The sequence below is a fragment of the Odocoileus virginianus genome, chromosome 27, assembly GCF_023699985.2.
Source record: "Odocoileus virginianus isolate 20LAN1187 ecotype Illinois chromosome 27, Ovbor_1.2, whole genome shotgun sequence".
NCBI classification, from domain to species: Eukaryota; Metazoa; Chordata; class Mammalia; order Artiodactyla; family Cervidae; genus Odocoileus; species Odocoileus virginianus.
The window spans coordinates 30,404,947-30,426,050 of record NC_069700.1 but is presented as its reverse complement, the minus strand read 5'-3'; the positions used below and the strand labels follow the sequence as shown (position 1 = coordinate 30,426,050).

Genomic DNA, 21,104 nt, shown 5'->3' with positions numbered 1-21,104 from the left:
TTTTCCTTTGAATATATCAGTAGTTCACTGTGCTATACAATAGGACCTTGTTAGACAGCATTTCATTTAAATGCTAGACTTTTTAATGCTAGACTTTTTAAATGTTAGACTTTTGTGTCTGGCTTCTTCAATTAGCATTATGTTTTTAAGGTTTATCCAAAATTTATCAAGTGTCAGCAGTCCATTCTTTATGGCTGAATAGTATTTCATTCCATGGATATGTACCAACATTTTATGTATATATATATATATACCCATTTATCAGTTGATAGATATTTGGCTATTATGAATAAAACTGCTAGGAGTGTTCATGTATGAGTCTCTTTTAGTGGGATCGTAACTCTTCATTTCTCCCCTATAGTGTACTTAGGAGTAGAATTGCTGGGTCACATGATCACTCTATGCTTAATTATTTGAGGAACCACCAGACTGTCTTCCAAAGTAGCTGTGCCATTTTACATCCCTACCAGCAGTGTGTGAGGGTTGTCAGTAATCTGCGTGTGTTCTCTGGCATTTCCTGTAACGAGCTGTGCCCGCAGACACAAGTTACCACGCTGATAGCTTTTCCCGCCTTCTTGGCGAACAGAACCCCACATTTGTACACGTCAGCCCCAGGCAGTGGAGCCTGGCTGATCTCACCCATCATGATAATCCTGCTCCTCACTGTCTCAGGAACAGCCCTGCAAGGGGGCTTTGTGTGTGGGCAGTGAAGTAAGTGAAGACCCATAGGGGGTTAAACAGCACCGTTGCCCAGTCCTCCCCTGGTTTCCGGGGAGCCCTGATGGGTGAAGTGCATCCAGTTAGCCCCCTGGAGGCAGGGAGGCCGGGCTATCATCTTCTCAGCCCAGGCAGTCATTCTGGCATTTCTAGTTCTGCATCTGCAGGCAAAATGCTCCAGGAGCCTGTGGACAGTCCACTGAGGAGCCCCAGGCGTGGCCAGGGCATTGAAAGCAAACACATGTGAAAGCGGAGGAGAGGGGCCCAGAGAGGGGGAGGGGGTCAGGGGATCGCAGATGCTGGCCCCTGCTCAGCTACCCTGTGTCTTTGCGGGAAAGGCCAAGAGCATCGCAAAGACGCTCAGCTGATTCCTGCATAGGCCTACCTCTAGATTTAAACAGGTTTGAAACCTAAGCCTGATTTGTTTAAGCCACAGTTAGGGATTGTTACTTCTCAATGGTTAGATAAGTTCAAGGTTCAGTCGGGGCCCTGTCTGGGGGTGGCAGGTGCCTTCCTTGCAGTCCTGCTGGCTCTGGGTCCCTGAGACCACCTGGGGGTCCACAGCCGTCTCCTGTAAGGCCCTCCTCACAGCCAGAGCTTTCCCAGACAGCACCATGCTGGGAGGCCGGCTGGTCCTGGGGCAGAAGCAAGCATCTCGGTCACACATCTCACCCTTGGTCCTGGCTCTAAGCTAGGGTTATGCTTACACACCTGCCAGGCGTGTGATAATCAAATCCCGTTTTATTGCCCGGGAGAAGCTCAGTATGTGAAGAGTTCTCCTTTACCATTTGGAAAGCTCACCTGTTGCTGTCTGGGGACTCGGGCGGGTCTTAGCAACCTTTTCTGTGCGAATATCCTTGCTGAGTCTGGGCGTGGTCTGCAGGTGGTAGTGGTGGTTCTCAGGTGGAGGGAAAGGAAGGGGGAGACGGGCGAGCACGATGGGGAGGGCCGTCAGTGGCAGGTGGACAGGGCTCCCTCAGAGCCTGGACAGGAAGGATGCCAGGCTCACTGTGGGCCAAGATCCCACTCCTTTGGGAGGTCTCGCCCACCACTGTTGAGGGCCTCATCTCATTTCTCCTTGATGCTGCTGTTTCCTCTCACAGAGCATTGTGTATTTGTTGCTCAGTCATGTCCGACTCTTTGTGACCCCCTGACGCACCAGGCTCCTCTGTCCATGGAATTCTCCAGGCAAGAATACTGGAGTGGGTAGCCGTTCCCTTCTCCAGGGGATCTTCCCCACACAGGGATCGAACCCCAGTCTCCTGTGACTCCTGCATTGCAGGCGGCTTCTTTACAGTCTGAGCCACCAGGGCTTCCCTGACAGGGCATAGCCTGGCTGGAGTTTAAGAGTCTTTCCCAGGAGCTTTTCTGGCTTAAGGGGCCACAGAGCTAAAGATGGAGCCTTCCTGGTGGATTTCAGGGGCTCAGCTCGATGGGTCCCCAAAGCACTCTGCACTCCAGGGCAAGTGCCTGTCCACCCCCGCTTCCCTCGTTCAGTATGCGAGCTGGGTGCCCTCTGTGTGTTGGCACCTGCCTTGGCTGCTCCTCTGCCTGGCTGTGGCCCGGCCCGGCCAGGTTTAGGAGGGAAACTTCATGCCTGCGGGGACCTCCCCTGCTCATCCGACATGGTCCCTGCCTGCAGGACACCTCCCCACGTGGGCGCCACTCCGCTGGGAGCGATGGACGGACACGGGGCATGATTTATAATCTCTTTCAGGGAATTATTGCTGCTAATGGGCAGCCCCAATTTAAGCTTCCTCAAGGTGGGAGGGCAAAATCAATTAATGGAGAGTCTAACATGGCCAGGCCTGCTGGCAGAGTGTGGCCTGACATCCGGCAGTGATAAGGGACCTTTTGAGGCTGAACTAATAAGGAGATTGGAGGGAAAAAGAAGAAAAACAACCCTCCCCCCACCCCCGATCAATCTCATGTACAGTGGGCAGAGGATGCAGAGCAAACAGCAGCTGGACGCGGGCCTCTTTCCGTCTGAATGAGCCGGGGCCGGAGGGCGGGCCAGCTCGCCCAGCCGCCGTCCAACATCGGTATTCGCTCACCGCCTGGCTCGTGGCTCGATAGGCGCCTATCTGCACAAATGAGAAAGGCGCGTTCAGGGCCAGAGATCAGGGGAGGGGCTGAGGCCCGCCTGGCCCAGGTGCGTCCCCTGCAGGGGAGCGGGCAGGTGGCGGGCTCCGGGCTCAGATCCTGCCACCCTGACGGTGCCCACCTACACGGTGGCTCATGGGGCCAGAGCCACAAGCCCGGTGTGTGGTTGGTTGTCTGGGCTCCTGGCGGTGTCCGCACCATGAAGGGTGTGGGAGAGCCTCCCGTGTGGGAGGCAGGGCCTGTGGGTGTGAGTGCCGTGCTGGCCAGAGAGTCGGGGGGGGGGGGGGGTCCCGCTGGGCCGTGTGGCCCCCGGGGGGTGGGGTGGGCAAAGGCAAGTGGCAGGAGGCTAAAGATGGACAATCAGACAAGCACACCTGTTATTGATCTCGTTCAGAAGATTCCATTGTTTACTGGGGCAGCCGGACTCCTTTCTCATGAGAGATCATTCCCTGAGCCACGGTGTGTAGTGAGGTTGGGGGGGGGCTCTAGTTGAAGTTGGGGGGACTCCCATTCTCATCAGCCCAGACAGCTTGATGCAAGAGCCCCCCGCCGTGACTCTGCAATAGATGCCTTTGCCTGAGTTGGACTGACCTTGGAGCAGACTCTGAGACCAGATGTGGGTATGCGCGGTTTATCCGGGAAGTGATCCCAGGAAGGATTCCAAGAAATAGGGGAAGGGGGCAGGGGAGGAAAGTGGGCAGCCCCACACGTGTGATGGAGCAGGTGCTCGCTGAGGGCACCCAGGGGGTCCACCTGTGGGGGCCCTGGGGGACACCACCTGTGTACGGCTCACTCAGGGTTGTCCCACGGGGCGGAAGGAGGCTGGGCTATTTCTCTCTCAACTCCCGCCCCTACCACTTGAGGGCTGACAGGGGAGGTTACCGCCTGCACTGCCCGCCTGCCCTGCACATGGGCGACTAGCGGGCTCACCTCACTCGTTTCTCTTCTCTTGGGGTTCCAGGTCTTGTACTGCCTTTGGTCGCATGTCGGGAAACTCTTGTTTTATGGGTTTTGTCTAGTTTTCAGTTGCTTAGTGCAGGAGGCTGCATCAGGCTCTGGTGCTGTATCGTGGCCGAAAGTGCCAGCTCCATACAACCTACCCTCAAGTGCCTGCTTCCCTCCTAGCTCAGTCGGTAAAGAATCTGCCTGCAATGCAGGAGACATGGGTTCGATTCCTGGGTCGGGAAGTTCCCCTGGAGAAGGAAATGGCACCCCACTCCAGTGTTCTTGCCTGGAGAATCCCATGGATGGAGGAGCCTGGTGGGCTGCAGTCCCTGGGGTTGCAGGACTGAGTGCCTTTCCCTACTACTAATGTTTTATTTCTTGGTTGTGCTGGGCCTTCGCCGCTTTCTCCAGCTGCAGCGAGTGGAGGCCACTCTTCCTCACGGCGCCCGAGCTTCTCCTGTGGCAGAGCACAGGCTCTAGGCATGGGCGTTGGCAGTTGTGGGGCGCGGACTTAGTTGCTCTGTGGCATGTGGGACTTTCCCAGAGCGGGGATGGAACCCGTGGCGGCTGTGTCTTATCTTAACCACTGGACCAGCACGGAAACCCTCAAGTGCCTTTCGATAGGCGGCATAGAAGGAAGGAAATGAACTCGGAGAAACTCTGGGTCTGTTCACAACGATCTCTGGGTTGCAGTTTCAGTGGCTTTTGCTACAGGTAATGCTTGGTAGCAAGTCCCGCCCCCGCAAGTCGCAGTGGTCAATGACAGCAAGCATTTATTCTCAGGAGAATGGCTCCTCGGGTCAGCCGAGGCTCAGCAGACCTGGGAATCCAGGCTCCAGTGCTGCGGGGCTCGACTCCAGGCTGTGGCCTGGGCTCGGGTCTGCTCGCTGCGTGTTCTGGGATGTGGGCTCGAGGGGCTAGCGCCTGCCCGGGACATGTTCTTGCCAGGCAGAGATCACCAGCCTGGCAAGAGGCGGGCCCAGCCAGGTCGGCACACTTCACGCCTCTGCTTGTACCATAGGTGCCAATGTCCCCACTAACCAAAGCAAGTTGCAGGGCCGAGTCCACATTGAAGGGGAGAGAGGCATACTCTGCCCTGATGAGGCCATGGCCAAAGCTCTGTTACATAGGGGGTGAAGAATTCAGGCAGATTATTCAGTCTACCACAACTTCTCTTTCTGCTTTCTAAAAACCACCCCCCTTTCCAAGGTCCCAGAAAGCCACATTCTAAGCCTCCCTCCTCCTAACACTCGCTGCCACTGGCAGAGCCAGTTCGGTCCTAGTAGGACCCGGCTGGGAAGTCACTGGCCAGGCTGCTTTCCGGAAGATGTTTTGGAAAAATGCCACATTTCGGCCTGGAGTGAACTCAGATACCCGGGACCTCCTCACGGCTCTCTGGAACCCGGTGCAGGGGGCGGGAAGGGGGAACTGCTGGAGGGTCTTTCCAGAACATTTCCTCCACTCCTCCCACTTGCAGGGCCCGCAGGGCTGAGGGGCAGTTACACCAGGGGAGCAGGCTGTCCACGTCAGAGGCCAGCCTCTGTGGGGAGGGGGCGACTTCGGGGGCTGGCTGTGTTCTTCTCGTCTTTTCCTCTCCGGCCTCAGCGAGACTGTTCTAGGAGGTGGGTTTGCACTCTGCGTGGGGCCACGTCACACATCCCTGTGAACGAGGCCCTTGGGTCGGGGAGGTAACTTCTGGGCAGGAGCACTATGGTTCGCAGATGAACCAGCTCCAGAGGGCTGGGTGCCAAGGTGTGCCGGGTACTCTGAGTCTGTTTCTGAGGGAGCCTGGCCCACTCCCTGCCATCCTCGGGCTCTTGAGAGAGAGAGAGAGAGAGAGAGAGAGAGAGAGAGAAAGAGCATGTATGTGCCCTGCGGACTCCTGGGGAGGCTTCTAGAATCAGGCTGTGAGGGCCATTTGCGCCCCCCTCACTGGTTCTGTGGACTTTCCCAAGGATTTGCCACATGCCACGTGGGGGCCAGGATGCCCAGTGGGCCTGGGGGCCCAAGAAGCAGGAGAGTGGCTCTGACTCTGCCACTTGTGAACCAAGGACATGGTACCGGGGACATAGAGCAGGACAGGCAATCCCTTGTTGTCGTGGAGCTTTTAGTCTTGGTGGTGGTGGGCTCTGAAGACCATTAGGGAAGAAGCAAATAGGGGATTCTCTGGCAGTTCAGTGGTTAGGACGGCTTGCTCTCAATGCCGAGGACCTGGGTTCAAACCCTGGGTGGGGAACTAAGATCCCACAAGACGTGCACCATGGCCAATAAAGGGGAAAAAAAAGGAAAGCAAATAAAGATCTGACATCTGTCAGGTAGTGATGAAAAGATAATAGAGTGACGGGATAGAGGGTGACCAGGGTGGGGGTGTCCCTCTAGTTGGGGTGATCAGGGAAAGCCATCCGAGGAGGGGACCTCTGCCGCTAACTGGCTGTATAATCAACAACCAGGACCTCCCTTTCACTTCATTTCTCTTTCTTTTTTAAAAATAATTTTCTTCGTTTATTTTTGGCCGTGCTGGGTCTTTGATGCTACACGGACTTTCTCTAGTTGCGGTGCTGGGCTTCTCTTCGCTGGTCCCTCTTGTTATGGGACACACGGGGCTTCAGTAGTTATGGCTCTGGGCTCTAGAGCACAGGCTCAAGAGCTGTGGCTCACGGGCTTAGCGGCTCCTCGGCATGTGGGATCTTCCTGGACCAGGGATGGATGGAACCTGTGTTCCTGCATTGGCAGGTGGATTCTTTACCACTGAGCCACCAGGGAAGCCCACCCCTGCCCCACTTCAGTTTTCTAAAGTTATCAACAAGGGTGTGGGTCAGAGGAGCTCTGTCTAGCTTTGAAATGTAATCACCTAGCTTCTCTTGCATGATCCTGTTACCCAGACCTGAAAGGGTAGGGAGGATGGCTGGGGAAACTGACTATGCCGTACTCTCTCTCTGCTCCCTCCCCAGGGCGACTCATGGGCCAGAGGAGACAGGGCAGTGGACAAGCGCTTTTATTTGGTTAGCTGCACTTCCAGGGTCCCTCCCCTTCCCCCTGCCCACCCCCCTGCAGCTGGCTTGGACTCCTGAGGTGGGTGGCAGCCCCCCCAAGGGCCTCTAGGGGCGGCCCACCCTCCGCTGGCCCTGGGCCGGGAGTGCTGAGAGAGCTCCCTGAGATGCGGTCCTCTGTGGGAGTGGGGAGAACCGACCCAAACCCTGCCCAGACCCGAGGCACGGGGTGAAGGGGAGGCCCAAGGCACCCACACTGCTCCTCTCGGTTCTCAGTGGAGCTCCCGGGAGCTGTCCACTGCCCTCCGGGCGCAGCTGTAGGGATGGCTCCCTGGAGACGCAGCTGATTCAGATGTCACCTGTGGGTCATCTGGACCATAAGAGTGATGCTGCGGAGTCTGGCCTGGGAGGGCAGGGCTGGCCACCCAGATGCCCTGCTGCTGTCCACTGCCTTGTCTTTGGTCTGACCTGCTGTGTGGATGCCCCAGCCATTCCTGGGCGTCTCAACAAGGGGCTGGGGCAGGGGAGTGGCGGGAAAATATTGGGTTGGCTGAAAGTTCATTTGGAATTTTCCTGTAAGATGTTACAGAAAAACCCATACAAACTTTTTGGCCAACTCCATAGCTAAAGATAACCCATTATCATTTCCGCCTCCTTCTACCAGTGTGAGCTTCCCTGCCACTGTGCTAGGATGGTACTGTTTTAGGATCTCAAAGGCTTGTAGTCGTCTATGTGTAGATCACAGCAAGGGTGAGCTAAATCCCTCATTCCACCCCTAGAACCCGGCACTGCCTGGCTGCCCACGGCTCCTGCACGCACAGCAAGGACAGCACCGTAAGCCTGGCCCCAGCCCCACTGGCAGCATCCAGGACTCCATCCTTAAAGAAACACAACCCCCCGACTGGGATCCAGGTCACCAATTGCTTCCAGCAGGCCACAGATCCCTGCTGGAGCCGAGACCTTCGTCTGGAGTCCGTTCTTGCCGCCGCAATGCACCGCCGGTGCTTACTGGAAACCTGAAAGGAGATGAGTGTTCTCGGTTAGCCCCTGCTTGGGTCACGGACCTCTCGGATGGAAGGGCGAGGGGAACAGGTGGGTGTCAGGTTGGGCACCGCTCAGGACCTTACTCCCAGGGGGCTGTGTCTACTCCCCAAACACTGTAGGAAATGCCTGCCTACTTTGCTCTTTGCAAAAGTTTCATCACCCTGAGCCAGGACCACACTCATTTTCCAACTCCACGGTTTTTGCTGACATAGCTGTTTCATTCTTGCAGATTCGATCCTTGCTTTTTTGCCCCAGCTACACATTATATTCCTTGATGTTTCCTCCTGACCATGTGGCCCCCTGCTGTATCTTCCCATGGTGGGACATGAAGAAAGGGTTCTCTGGCCTAAGAAGCAAGACCCCTGGGTTCTAGCCAGGATGGTCCCCAACCCATGGTGTGACCTTGGGTAAAACATGCCTGTTCTCTGGGCCTCACTTTTCTCACTTCCAAATCACTGGAGTAGACCTGGGAAAAGCCAAGTAGCTAGTGTGGTTCCTTGCTTTGCAAGGTGGGGTCCACCGACCAGTGGCACGGGCATCTCCAGGAGCTTGTTCAGAGATGTAGACTCTTGGGCCCCGCTCAGACTTACTGGACCCAGAAAAGTATGAGAACTAATATGGGGGACGTGCAGTTAATTTGCTTAGAGTTTGGCTACCATAATAAGAATTTCTGAAGGTTCTCGGGTAAAGAACACGGTATTTTTTAAAAAACTGCATTGAACAGAGAGACGGAGGGGCGAGGCGGCTGCAGCATCCAGGTATGGACGTGGGTACCTCGCAGCGGGGGGTGTGGGTGTAGCTGGCGTGCTCTTCTGGAGGGGGAGTCAGTGATTCTCTGAGACGCAGAGAATGTGGCAAGTAACGGGGAGGAAGAGGTTGAAGACGATTCAAGGCTATGAACCCTTGATCCCCAGATTTAGTTCTGTGGGCAAGATTTAGTTCCGTGGACTTCACTGTCTAATTCAATGGAGATGGTCCTTGTTTTTTTAAATTTAAAACTTTATTTTATTTTTGGCCGTGCTGGGTCTTCACTGCTCTGTGTGGGCTTTTTCTAGTTGTGCTGAGTGGGGGCTGCTCTGTATTTGTGGGGTGTGGGCTTCTCATTACGATGGCTCCTCTTGTTGTGGAGCACGGGCTCTGGAGCGTGGGCTTCAGTAGTTGTGGCCCCGAGGGCTTCGTTGCTCCACGGCATGTGGGATCTTCCCGGACCAGGGATAGAACCTGCGTCCCCTGCAGAGGCATATGGATTCGTAGCCACTGAACCACCAGGGAAATCCTGAGATATCCTTATTTATTTAAAAAAAATTATTTATTTTTTGGCTGCACTGGGTCCTCATTGCTGCTCAGACTTTCCTGTGGGGCTGCTCTCTAGTTGCAGTGCGTGGGCCTCTCACTGTGGGGGCTTCTCTCGTGGCAGAGCATGGGCTCTGGGGCGCGTGGGCTCAGTAGTCGCTGCTCCCGGGCTCCGGAGCACAGGCTCCATAGTTGGGGTGAACGGGCTTAGCTGCTCTGTGGCATGTGGGATTATCCTGGATCAGGGAATGAACCCACATCTCCTACGTTGGCAGGCAGATTCTTCACCACCGAGCCACCAGGGAAGCCCAGTCCTTATTTTTAAGACATTCCTGGCTGTCCTAATTGACTCTTAGACCAGGAAGGGAGAAAGTCAGACACAGCAGAGCGTGGGAAGGTGATGTGTTCCAGTCACTCTGGACCCAAGGTTCCCAGCAGGTGCTGGGTGGCAGGTTGGAACCCAGGCTGCAGGCGCAGGTCGGAAACGTCTAGGGTGCCCTTAGGAATCCTCATACCCAGGCCACTCTCAGGACGGGTTAAATCAGAATCTCTGGGCCCTGGCTGTTCTGAAGAATGGCCAGGATCAAACCCATTGCTCTCATCTCTCTGTTCCAAGGGTTGGCAAGGGCAGGTACTGGGGACCGTGATGCATGTGGCTGTGAACCAAGTCACGGGTCTGAGGCTTCTTCTGCACCACTGACAAGCATCCTGGGCCAGGATTCCTGGTGAAGTGCACAGAGTCGGAGCAAGCTCCCCCCTAGGGCTTTCACGGCTTCCTCCCCAGACACTTGCCTGCGGTGAGGACTGGAGGTGAGGGTGCGGCTGTGAAAGGGCCCAGGATGGGCTTAGAGTGCATGATATTCAGAGACACAGCTCCTCGCACAGATCAACCTCCACTCACAACAAATGTGCTGGTTCCCGTTCATTCTCTACGAACCTCATTTAAGTAATGGAGCTGCCGGTCGATGCCGGGCTTTTGGTGACTGCGGATTCCCAGGGTGGAGGGCACTGCTACACCATTGAAACCACCACCGCACCTCACCGCGTTGGATCAGGTCTCCACACACAGGCCAGTTTCCCTGCTGACGGCTCCCTGGCGCTCAGCAGGTTACGAGGGAACTTTGTGGACCGTGTCTCAGGAGAGCTGCCCACCGGGGCAAAGGTGGAATCTGAGCCTGACAGGGGTGACGGGGAGGTTGGAGGAGGTGAGCGGCCCAGGGTCGCCAGGGCCGAGATGGACAGCCCTTACGTCCCGGTCTCTTCCTTCCCAGATCTGTGCTGTTTCCGTTTCTCTGGGAGGGCTCCTGATGGAAGGAGAGAGCCAGGGGCTTCTCAGAGCGGAGGTGCTGGGGCTGGGGGTGCAGGGGGGCTTTGGGACTGCTCCTTCTGGCTGGAGAAGAGGGCATTGTGGTCACAGGGGGTCACAGCAAACATCAAGGTTCCAGACAGACATTCTTCCAAACTCAGGGATTAAGGAGGGATCTAGAAAGGGGTTAATCTCATTTTCTCCACTCTCGAAGTCACCCTTGGCAGCTAGAAACAGCAGCTTTGACACTGTGGATGACTAATGCCCCTTCCGGGGGAGATATACCTGTCCACGTGTGCCCCTGGCAGGGACTGAAATGCTCCACAGCTTCCCCAAGAATCCTAAATCAAACAGATTCATCCTGGCCCTTGGTGAAGCCTAAGAGCCGGCTAAATCACCCTTTCCAGGCTCTTGTTCCTTGGCTGACGGTCACAAATCCCCCATAATGAGCACTTGTGAAGGAGCCCCGCCAGACAGCGCCACTGAATTAAGAGCAGAGGGGCCCAGGGCAGGGACGGGCAGTGTTTGCTTTGGCTGCGGAGGGGAGGGCAAGGTGCCTGGGCCCGGCCCGTGTGTTTGCCCACACGGAGGCCTGATAAGTGGGCTGTGTAGACAGCGCGGCGTGGTGGACCGGGGCCATCTGCCGTGCGTCGGTGGGGAGAGACCGCACCTGCTGCTCTGCAACCCTGACCTGGCCGGAGAGGGGCCCTTTGTCACCCTGTCTTCAGCTTCCCTGGGGCCCCGCGGTCACGAGGAACCCGGGATTATTTTCCTCCCCTTGGGGAATAAAAACTGAATCCTCGAACTCGTGTTTGTTTTGATGAATTACTTCCAGGCTGCCGTTTGTTTGGAGAACAAAGCTCCCCAGCTGCAGGGAAGGTGGAGGCTGAGGGAAAACACCCGCCGGCAGGCTGGCTTTCCAGACGGCTCGGCCCAGTGGAGCGCGGGAGGCCTGGGTTCTCCTGGCTCTGCCGTTGCAGGGGGGCGCGGTGAGGGGGGGGCATGTGCCTCAGCTTCCTCTCCTGTCAAAAGGGGGATCACACTCGTGGTTCTGTGAGACTTACAGGCGTGTTGAGGGCGCCAGAAGGAATAATGTTCATGAAGAAAACGTATAACTGGTAACCTGCTCTAAACATCATAATGAAAGCGCCCCAACCTCTGGGGACTTCCCTGGTGATCCAGTGGCTGAGACTCCGTGCCGCTCCCAATGCAGGGGGTCCAGGTTCGATCCCTGGTCAGGGAACTAAGATCGTGCATGTAGCAACTAAGATTCCGCGTGCCACAATGAAAATGGACCATCCCACATGCTGCAGCGAAGACCTGGTGCAGCCAAATAAAATAAATACATAAAAGTAAATAGTGAAAAAAAAAAAAAAAAAAGAGTGCTCCAGTCTTTGACCCAGTTTTCTGAACCAGTCAGGCCATAGTCTTTGGATGTCTGCCTCTTCTCTTCGGAGTGGGCTGGAGGGTCATGTCGCTAATGTGTGAAACAAAAGCTGTGTAACCAGAACTTTAAAATATTGCTTATTTGTAGACTTTTGGATGGGACAAATGATGGTTGAATTTTATGAATTTGTTCCGGGGGGTGGGGGTGTCTCCTAGCTCCAAGAAGGTTCTCTTGCATTTTAGTCCTCTTTCCCATATCATAAATCCCCCTCCATTTTTTTCCCCTCCTGGGCCGTTCCTTTCAGTGTATAAACAAATCTTTGTGACCCCCACATGTCCCATGCCGGCAGCAGTAAGTCTGGGCCATCTGGACCGTCCCGGGAAGGTACTTCCCTGAGAACTGCTGCTCCTGGTCCCCTGTGGCCCACACGACACTCTGTGGCCCGAGTGAGCTTTCCAAACCACTGGTCAGACCACATCACGCTGTGGTTTCAATTCTTCCCCGAGTTCCCACTGCGCGCTCCTGGAGCAGAAGCCAAGCCCAGGAGGCCTGTGGGGTCCTGCCCTGCTCCCTGGCTTGGCCCCCTGCCCCCAGCCGTGCTAGCCTCTGTCCCACCCCGTGACCCAGCCGAGTCCTTCCCCTCCGGGCTGGCCCCTGCTGCTCCTCTCAGAGTGGAGCCCTGCAGAGCCGCACGGCTGCGTCATCCTCACTCTCAGGCCTCAGTTTGAGTCTCCCCCTTCTCCGCTCCCAGAGAGAAGCATCTCTCTGGGGATCTCTATGCATCACGTATTCCAGCTACTTCAGAGCTCTCGTTGGCCCCGAGGATGACCTTACGTCTCTGGGATGCGGTCACAGTCTCTCTCCTTCCTTCCAGCCTGTCAAGGGCTTCCATCTTGTTCACTGATATAGCCCCAGCACTGGTACAGTGCCCGGCATACAGAAGGTGCCTAATAAACACAGTGCTTATTTACCAACTGGCTGTCCAGTATTGCTCTGTGTCTGATACGTATCATTAGAGTATTTGGGAGATGGCAGGGGTGGGGGTGGCTTGGAGAGTCTGAATCTGAATTCTAACTTTTCTTTTTGAGACAAGGAAGCTGTGATGAGAGAAGGCGAGTTACGTCACCAGGTGTCACAGCAGGGTGGTGGCAGAGCCAGCCTGTCCCGGTCTCAGCAGAGAGCCGACGGCGGCGCTGATGTTGCGGGTGCTAGTGGTGAGGAGAACAGTTGGCAGCCTGGGTCCCAGCGAGGCTGGAGGACACTATGACAGGGATCCGCTCTATCCGTGTGCACACCTCCTGCAGCCTAGCCTGCAGGGAATTGGAGGTGAAGCTGAGTGCAGGCCTCTCACGGCAGGTGTCGGCCCCCAGAGGGTCCAAGAGGCGGCCATCTCACCCGTCTGGTGCCTCGCAGCCGTGTGAAAGCGACGCTAAGCCAGATGGATAGCCTTTGAATCACTGGGATGAGGCTAACACTAAAAGCAGGGCTGGGGTGAGGGGCCCTGGATGGAGGCCGGGCCCTGCGGGTCTCCAGGGAGAGGGAAGAAGTCCTGTCCGCGCGGGAGGGCAGGGGCCACGAGGAAGCGCAGGGGCCACGAGGAAGCGGGGGAGGCCAGGGACGGAGGCCAGGCCGGGCCTTCTCTTTCTCTTCCAGCTCCAAACACACCACATATTTCTTCTCTAACTGTTCCCATGTCCTCGGGCCCGGGCCTTCAAGTGGTGTTCACACCTACAACTCACTGGCAAGAACCAGGCTCCAACAGGAGAGTAAGATTTCGAGCTGGGGGTTGATTGAGTTCCCAAACTGTCAGTCAGCACTTCCTGTTTGGAGTGGGCAGATGAAGGGAAGCTGGCTCTGGGGATAGGTGACCAGAGGTCTTAAAGAGCTGGGGACGGAGGGACGCTTTGCCAAGTGGGGCAGGCAGGGGCCCCTAGGCCGGCCACCCCCTGGGTCCGTCTCAGTGTGTCTGAGGCTGCCTTCTGGGGCTGTCTTCAGGAGGAGGCAGTGGTGGGCAATGCAGGAGGTGACTGCAAGGCCCTGCTGGAGGCTTTGGGAACCTGCGGAAGCTTCCTATTTCCTCAGCTCCCTGTTGTTTCAGCTTTAACCCCCGCCCCAACCTAGGGCCTGACCATGACCTGGGGGCCCTGGAGGAGCTGCCGGGGAAGGGGCTCTTACCTGTCCTCTGCAGGATGTTCTGTCTGGCCTTGATGAAGGCCAGGATGTCGGAGTCCGTCTGGCTGTCCCCTGTGAGAGGGACAGATGACACTGGCCTCTCTGGGATGCTGGGGACAAGGACACACCACACTTTATCATGCTTGACCTTTGGCCCTGGGATTCACCTTTCCAGGGCACTTTTCCGTGCTCATGGCTTTTCCGCGCTCACCCCCGCTTCTCTGCAGCCCCTGCAGCAAGCCGCCTGCACCCACGCGAGGCACGTGGCGCCTGGTCTTTTGGCTCAAACCCTTCATGACTGCCCATCAGCCTTGGGATGAAATTCGGACTCATCCCTGTGTGACCTAGGCTGCTCACTGCACTCCAGCCACGCCGTTACTCTGATAGACCAGGCTCCTCCTGGCCTCCGGCCCTTTGCTTTGCTGTCTCCTCCTCCTGGGCTGCTCCGTCCCCAGACCTTCACAGGGCTGCATGTGCTTTCAGCACCTCCTCCATCCCCTCACCCCCACCCCTCTCTGCCCCACCCCTAACTGACACAAACCAAGCCCATTCTGTGGTGGGCCTGCCTTCCTCAGCCCCCGGCTTAGGTGTCATATCCTCTAGGACATGCACCCCCGCCTCCACCCCACAGGAGGTGACCACAAGGCCTGGCCTGAGGCTTTAGGAACCTGCAGAAGCTTCCTGCTTCCTCAGCTCCCTGTTGTTCCAGTTGCCCCCCTCGCCTCCCTGCCTTGGGCCTGACCATGACCTCAGCCCTGGAGGAGCCGCTTAGCTAGCCCTTAGCTAGTTGCTCCTGAGACAGAGGTAACTCTTTTCCCTTCTCTCCTTAAAAACAGAACCCTACTATTTAGCCCAGCAAGTTGCCACTTTCAGAATACTACATTTCCCAGCCTTCTTTGCAGCTATGTGTGGTCAGGTGACCAGATTCTGGCCAATGAGATTTGGAAGAAGTGAGTATTTTTTTCCCCTTTAAAAAGGGAAGATGCAAGTACCCCTTTCCCTTCTCATTTTCCATCCAACCCCTAGACGTGAAATCCTCCTTGAGAAATTCAAGCGAGGTGCTCTCCTGGCTCTGGCAAGCATCTGTCCTCACACCCATCACTCCACACAGCATGGACAGTATCCACTCCCTTGGGAGGTGGAGATGATTGTGTATAACAGAGGGTTGCTTATCATCTCATGCGATATTTGGCAATCTGACTGCAGCTCAGCGAGAAGAGGTAGGGCAGAGCTGGGGCAGGGAGGTGGGGGCAGTTGTGTCTTCCGTCCAGAGTGGGGGTGTAGGGGTGGAGTGGGGTGTGGTGGTGGGTGGAATTCACCCCTGGGCAGCCTGTGGAGAAAAGCAGGGCCTGCCGGGTGAAGCAGGGCTCACGGGTAGTCTAGTCAGAGGACACTGGAGACACGCATTGGGGGTAGGGGCCGCATCAGCTTTGCTCAGTCTGAGGCCAGGCCTATCAACTCCATCCCTTCCCACCTGGGGACTCCGCGTGGGGCCGGTGGGCTACATGGAGCCACCCCTGGGGTGGCTCCTGTTCCTTAATTGGCCCCATCTACATCGATTTACAAGGAACACACGGGCTTCCTGGGTGGTGCTAGTGCTAAAGGAGCTGCCTGCCAGTGCAGGAGACATAAGAGACGTAGGTTCAATCCCTGGGTCGGGAAGATCCCTTGGAGGAGGGCATGGCAATCCACTCCAGTATTCTTGCCTGGAGAATCCCATGGACAGAGGAGCTTGGTGGGCTGCAGTCCATAGTGTCACTAAGAGTTGGACACGACTGAAGTGACTTAGCACACATGCAGGTGAAGCCAACTCAGGCTCCCCAGGTGGCGCTACTGGTAAAGAACCTGTCTGCCAGTGCAGGAGACATAGAGATTTGGGTTTGATCCCTGGGTCAGCAAGATCCCCCAGAGGAGGGCATGGCAACCCACACCAGTATTCTTGCCTGGAGAATCCCATGGACAGAGGAGCCTGGTGGGCTACAGTCCATAGAGTCACTAAATAGTTGGACATGACTGAAGTGACTTAGCATGCACGCACGCACGTGAAACAAGCCTGCCTGCATGGGGCCCCAGTGACTCTGGGGACACTTCCTCAGCTCTGGGAGTTAGCATCTGTGAGGAATTCCTGGGGTACCAGGGTGCAGGCCTGCCCTGGGCTCCATCTGTGAGGCCACTGAACTGAGGGGCTGCCGGGGTTGTGAGAGAGGCTGACGGGCGGTTTCAGCCCGCTGCACCCATGGCCGGGCCGTCGCGGGAGTCAGAGGGGGAAGAAGACCACAGACCTGTCCTCCACGGGGGCGGCAGGGCTGCTTTGCCCCTGGTTGCGCAGGAGGGGGCCAGGCGAGGGCAGGATCTTCCTGGCATACACATCACTGTAAAGACAGATCAACAGGAGAAAAATGTATGGAAGGAGGTTTGCAGAGGAGAAATCTAGAGTTTATAGTTAGGAGCTCTATGGATTAAGAGTTTGTGCCTCCCGAAAACTCATATGTGGGAATCAGTTCCCCAGCGTGATGATATCTGGAGGTGGGGCCCTTGTAAGGTAACTTGTTTGGATGAGATCATGAGGGTGGAGTCCCCAGCATAGGATCAGTGCCCTTATAAGAAAAGGAAGAGAAAGAAACCAGAGCTGTCCCTCTGCTGTGTGAGGACACAGAGGAGGCAGCCACCTGCAGATCAGAAGGAGGTTCTCACCAGGAGCTGATCCCTCTGGACCTTCGCCTGGGACTTCCCAGCCTTCAGAACTGTCAGAAGTAAACAAACTCCTGTTGTCTAAGCTGCTTAGTCTATAGTTTCTCTTATGGCGGCCCAACCTGACCATGACAGAAGCCAAGACTCCTCTGTTATGGATGATGATCAGTCCGTTCAAGCTGCTATAACAGAATGCCATGAATGGGATGGCTTCAACTACAGGAATTTATTTCTCACTCTTCTGGAGGCTGGAGTTCTGAGATCAAGGGGTCTGCAGGGTCAAGACTGCCAGATTCTCCTTGTGTCCTCACATGGTAGAAAGAGAGTGAGTTCTCTGGCCTCTTTTTTTTTTTTTTAAATCAGGGCACAAATCCTGTTCATGAGGGCTCCACCTTCATGACCTAAAGACTCATCTCCAAATACTATCACTTTGGAGGTTAGATGTCAACTTACGAATTTTTGGAGGACACATCCAGTTTATGACATTCTGCCCCTGACCCCACTCCCCCCAATTCACGTCCTTCTCATGTAAAATACATTTGTTTCACTCCATGAGCCCCCGGCTTGTGCCAGCATCAACACTAAATCTCATCTGCTGAGATATCATCTAAATCACATATGGGTGAGACTCAAAGAGGGCAAAAATGCCTTGTTGGTTGTGAACCTGTGAGACCTGACAAGTTATGTGCTTCCAAAATGCAATGATGGGACAAAGCATAAGACAGATATTTCCATCCATTTTACCTTTTCCATTCCAAAAGGGAGAAATAGGAGAGAGAAAGGGAGTGACAGGTCCCAAGCAAACCCAAAACCTACAGTGCAAACTTCACGGGACCTTAAGGTTTGAAAGGTCTTGACTCTCTTTGGCTTGATGCTCTACCCTCCAGACCCACTAGGGGTGAAGGTCCTGTCTTCTGGACCCATGGGTGGAGGTCCCTCATGGTTCTGCTGAGCAGCCCCACCTCCACATCTTTGGGCAGAGGCTGTCTGGCTTGCTGAAAGCGCCAACCCACCCCCACCCCCCGCCCCTTTTTGAAACAGAGGAGGCAGTTGTGATGATCTGTGAATTGCCTCTGGGTCATTCTTTCCTGGACCTAAAGGCTAATGCCCATTCACATCGGATTAGCTCTATAGTCCCGTCCTGTGAGATCCGAGAGGCCCACCAGCCTCCCTGTCTCCTCCCTTCAGTTTAGTCTCAGTTTTCCCGCTAGGAAGGCTGATGAAGCACGCCATCCATGCCCACACTAGTCTCCCAGGGTTCTCTTCTGAAACATTTCCTCGGTTTTTGCAATATGAATAGGCTGAGAATTTTCCAAATCTTTACATTCTAGTTCCTTTTTGCTTAATAATTCCATCTTCAAATCATTTCTCTCTTCTTGAATTTTGATCTCAGCAGTCAGGAGGGGCCAGAGCCTCTCCAGCAACACTTTGCTTAGAAATCCCCTAAGTTAAACATCCGGTTTTGTCACTTGCAAATTATTCCCTCTACAAAAGGCCAGAGTGTGAATGTAGTTCAGTCACATTCTTTGCCACTTTAGACCAAGATCACCTTTTCTTCAGTGTCCAGTAGCATGCTCCTCGTTTCTGAGACCTCACCAGAATGGTCTTTACCATCCATATTTCTGCCAACATTCTCTACATGGTTATTTTTTTATTCTTTAAGAAGATGGACATGTTCTCTACAGCTCTCCTCTTTCCTGTTTTTCTTTCTTTCTTCCTTCCTTTTTTTTTTTTTGACTGCACTCCATCTTCATTTGGGTGCTTGGGCTTAGTTGTCCCACAGCATGGGGAATCTTAGTTCCTAGACCAGGGATTGAACCCACATACCCTTCATTGGAAGGCAGGTTCTTAACCACTGGACCGCCAGGAAAGTCCCTCCTCTTTCCTTTTTGAGCCCTCGCCGGAACTGCCTTTAAAAGTCCATTCACGATGATGTTAGTGTCTTACAGCATGAGCTTCAAAACCCTTCCAGTTTCTGGTCATGACTCGGTTCAGAAGCTGCTGCTACATTTCTAGGTATTTGTTATATACGGTATTTATTTCTATTCATTTCTAGGTATTTGTTACGTAGGGTATTTGTAACACCCTACATCTTGTGCTAATTTCTGACTGAGTCAGTTTGGGCTGCTATAGCAAAGTACCACAGACCGAATGGCCCAAACAATGGAAATTCATCATTTCTCTTGGCTTTGGGGCTGCGAGTCTGAGGTCAGGGTGCTGGCATGGTTGTGTTCTAATGAAAGCCTTCTTCTGCGTTTCAGACTGCTGACTTCTTGTTGTGCTCTCAGGAGGTAGAAAGAGAGAGCTAGATCTCTGAATTTTTTCTTTTTAAGATTTTTTTTTTTTTTTGATGTGGAACATTTTAAAAGCCTTTATTGGTTACAATAGTGTTTCTGCTTTATGTTATGTTTTGGTTTCTGGGCCGCAAGGCATTTGGGATCCTAGCTCCCTGAAGAGGGGTCGAACCCATGTAGGCTGCGTTGGAAGGCAAAGTCCTAAGCACTGGGCCAGCAGGGAAGTCCCTGGACTCCCCTTACAAGGAATAATCCTGTTTTTGAGGGCCTCACCCTCATGACCAAATTACCTCCCAAAGGCTCCACCTCTTAATGCCATCTCACTGGGGATTAGCGTTTGACATGAATTTGGCGGGGGGCACAAACATTCCGTCTATAACAGATGTTTACACGTTAATTCTCTTTGTCAGAGCATTGCATGTACCGGCTGTGGAAGCTGGACAAAGACAACGATGATCACAGCTGTCATTTATAGGAGTGGCTACACAAAGGTCCTGGGAGGGCGCTTGGCAAACATCACCCCACTTAATCCTCTCGATAGCCTCCTCATCCCCATTATATAGTTGAGAAAAGCTGAGGCTTAGGAAGGTTAAAGAGATACCCAGCTGGTAAGTGGCAGTATCTGGATTTAATCACAACGCAGTGAAGCTTCAGAACTTGAGCTTTATTTTTATTTTTGGCTGTGCTGGGCCTTCGTTGCTGTGTGTGGGCTTTCTCTAGCTGGGGTGGGCAAGGGCTCCTCTCCAGTTGTGGTACGCGGGCTTCTCATTGCAGTGGCTTCTCTTGCTATGGGGCACTCGGCTCTCGGGCTCGGTCAGTAGTCGTGGTTCCCGGGCTCCAGACTACAGGCTCAGTAGTTGGGGCACACGGGCTTAGTTGCCCCTCAGCACATGGACCAGGGATTGAACCAGTGTCTGCGTTTGGCAGGTGGATTCCCAGCCACTTGTGCTTTATTAACCAGACTTGACTCTGGCATTCTGAGGACACACATGGTGGAGACACATGGCCTGTTCCTGGCCATGTGGACCACCCTGGGTGGCCCTGGTTGACCGGCTCTATGCTCCCTGAGCCAGGAGTCAGAGCCAGCAGCTCCTCAGATGCAGCTTTGCATGTTTAATGGATGCAGCTCCTTGCCTTGGACCCCGGTTGGGAGGCAGTGGAAATCAGCAGCACCCCAAGGAGGTGAAGAGATAAGCTGTCCAGGATGGCAGTGACGTGAGCGTTCCCCCCGACCTTGCTTTACGACGTCCTGCCTAGACTACAGAGTCCAAGCAGAATGAGGCCTGCAGAGTCACCTGGCCAGAGCCCTCCTTTTCCCGATGGGGACTCGCGGGATGATTGGCAGTAGGGTTGGAGACAGGGGCTCTGGCTTTGCCTGATTAGCTGCTGTTCCAGCTGTGAGCACCGCTTCCTCCCCAGCTCCAGCCTTCTGCCTTCTGTCTCAGCCAGCGGCAGGGTCTCTTACCCTGGGCCTGCCTGTACTGGTTCGGGACTGCGGGTCCTACAAACAGGAAAGGAAACAGAGCCTGGGATTTTTTTTTTTTTTTTCACCCCCAGCATCTCAGAGACTGCATTGAGTCTGAGAGAGCGGGGCATCTGTGCTGTTTGGCCAGGGCTGCTGCAGGACCAGAGGTAGCCGCAAGGTGGCAGGTTCTGCCCATCTTTCTTTGGAGAACAGATGCCGGCTCCTAGAGCTCTTTCTGAACGGTGTTTGGGGTGCAGCCTCAATATGGGAGGGAGAAAGGGCTTTCCAGCCTGCAGGTACTGTAATGACACCAGGCCGAGGTCAGTTTGGAGACTGTAGGAAGTCTTGAAAGATCCAGCCATTGGCATGCAAATGGCTTAGGAACTCAACGGTTTCCCAGATGAGATGCTGGATAGTGCTCACAGGAGCCAGCTGCTGAGAGCTGGGAGTGGGCGGAAGAGGGCAGAGCTGGACCTGGCGGGGCAGAGGCGAGACCACACCAGGGCAGAGGGGGCATCCGGCACCCTCTGTGGGGGCCCAGCCGCCCAGCCCATTGCCTCCAGCAGCTCATGCAGGAGGATGGTGCAGTATGGAGGCTGTAGCTCCAGGACGGGGGTGGGGGGCTGTGGGGTGGGGGGGATGGGGGTGTGGAGGAGAAGGACCCCTCCAGCCCCGAGGCTGCAGGAGCGTCCCAGGA

General features: G+C 54.9%; 1 protein-coding gene across 3 annotated transcripts in view; it reads right to left on the bottom strand.

Annotated features, from left to right (window-relative positions):
- Positions 1–6,825: 6,825 nt before the first annotated feature.
- The window catches only part of KIF6 (kinesin family member 6), a 388,869-nt gene continuing 374,590 nt past the window's right edge, over positions 6,826–21,104 (bottom strand). For all 3 annotated transcript variants that reach the window (XM_070456501.1, XM_070456503.1, XM_070456504.1), the window contains exons 20-22: positions 16,240–16,329; positions 13,961–14,067; positions 6,826–7,771 (exon numbers count right to left, since the gene is read on the bottom strand). In XM_070456501.1, the coding sequence (XP_070312602.1) occupies positions 7,761–7,771; positions 13,961–14,067; positions 16,240–16,329 (208 nt within the window). In that variant the 3' untranslated portion in view covers positions 6,826–7,760. The remainder of the gene's footprint in view (positions 7,772–13,960; positions 14,068–16,239; positions 16,330–21,104) is intronic.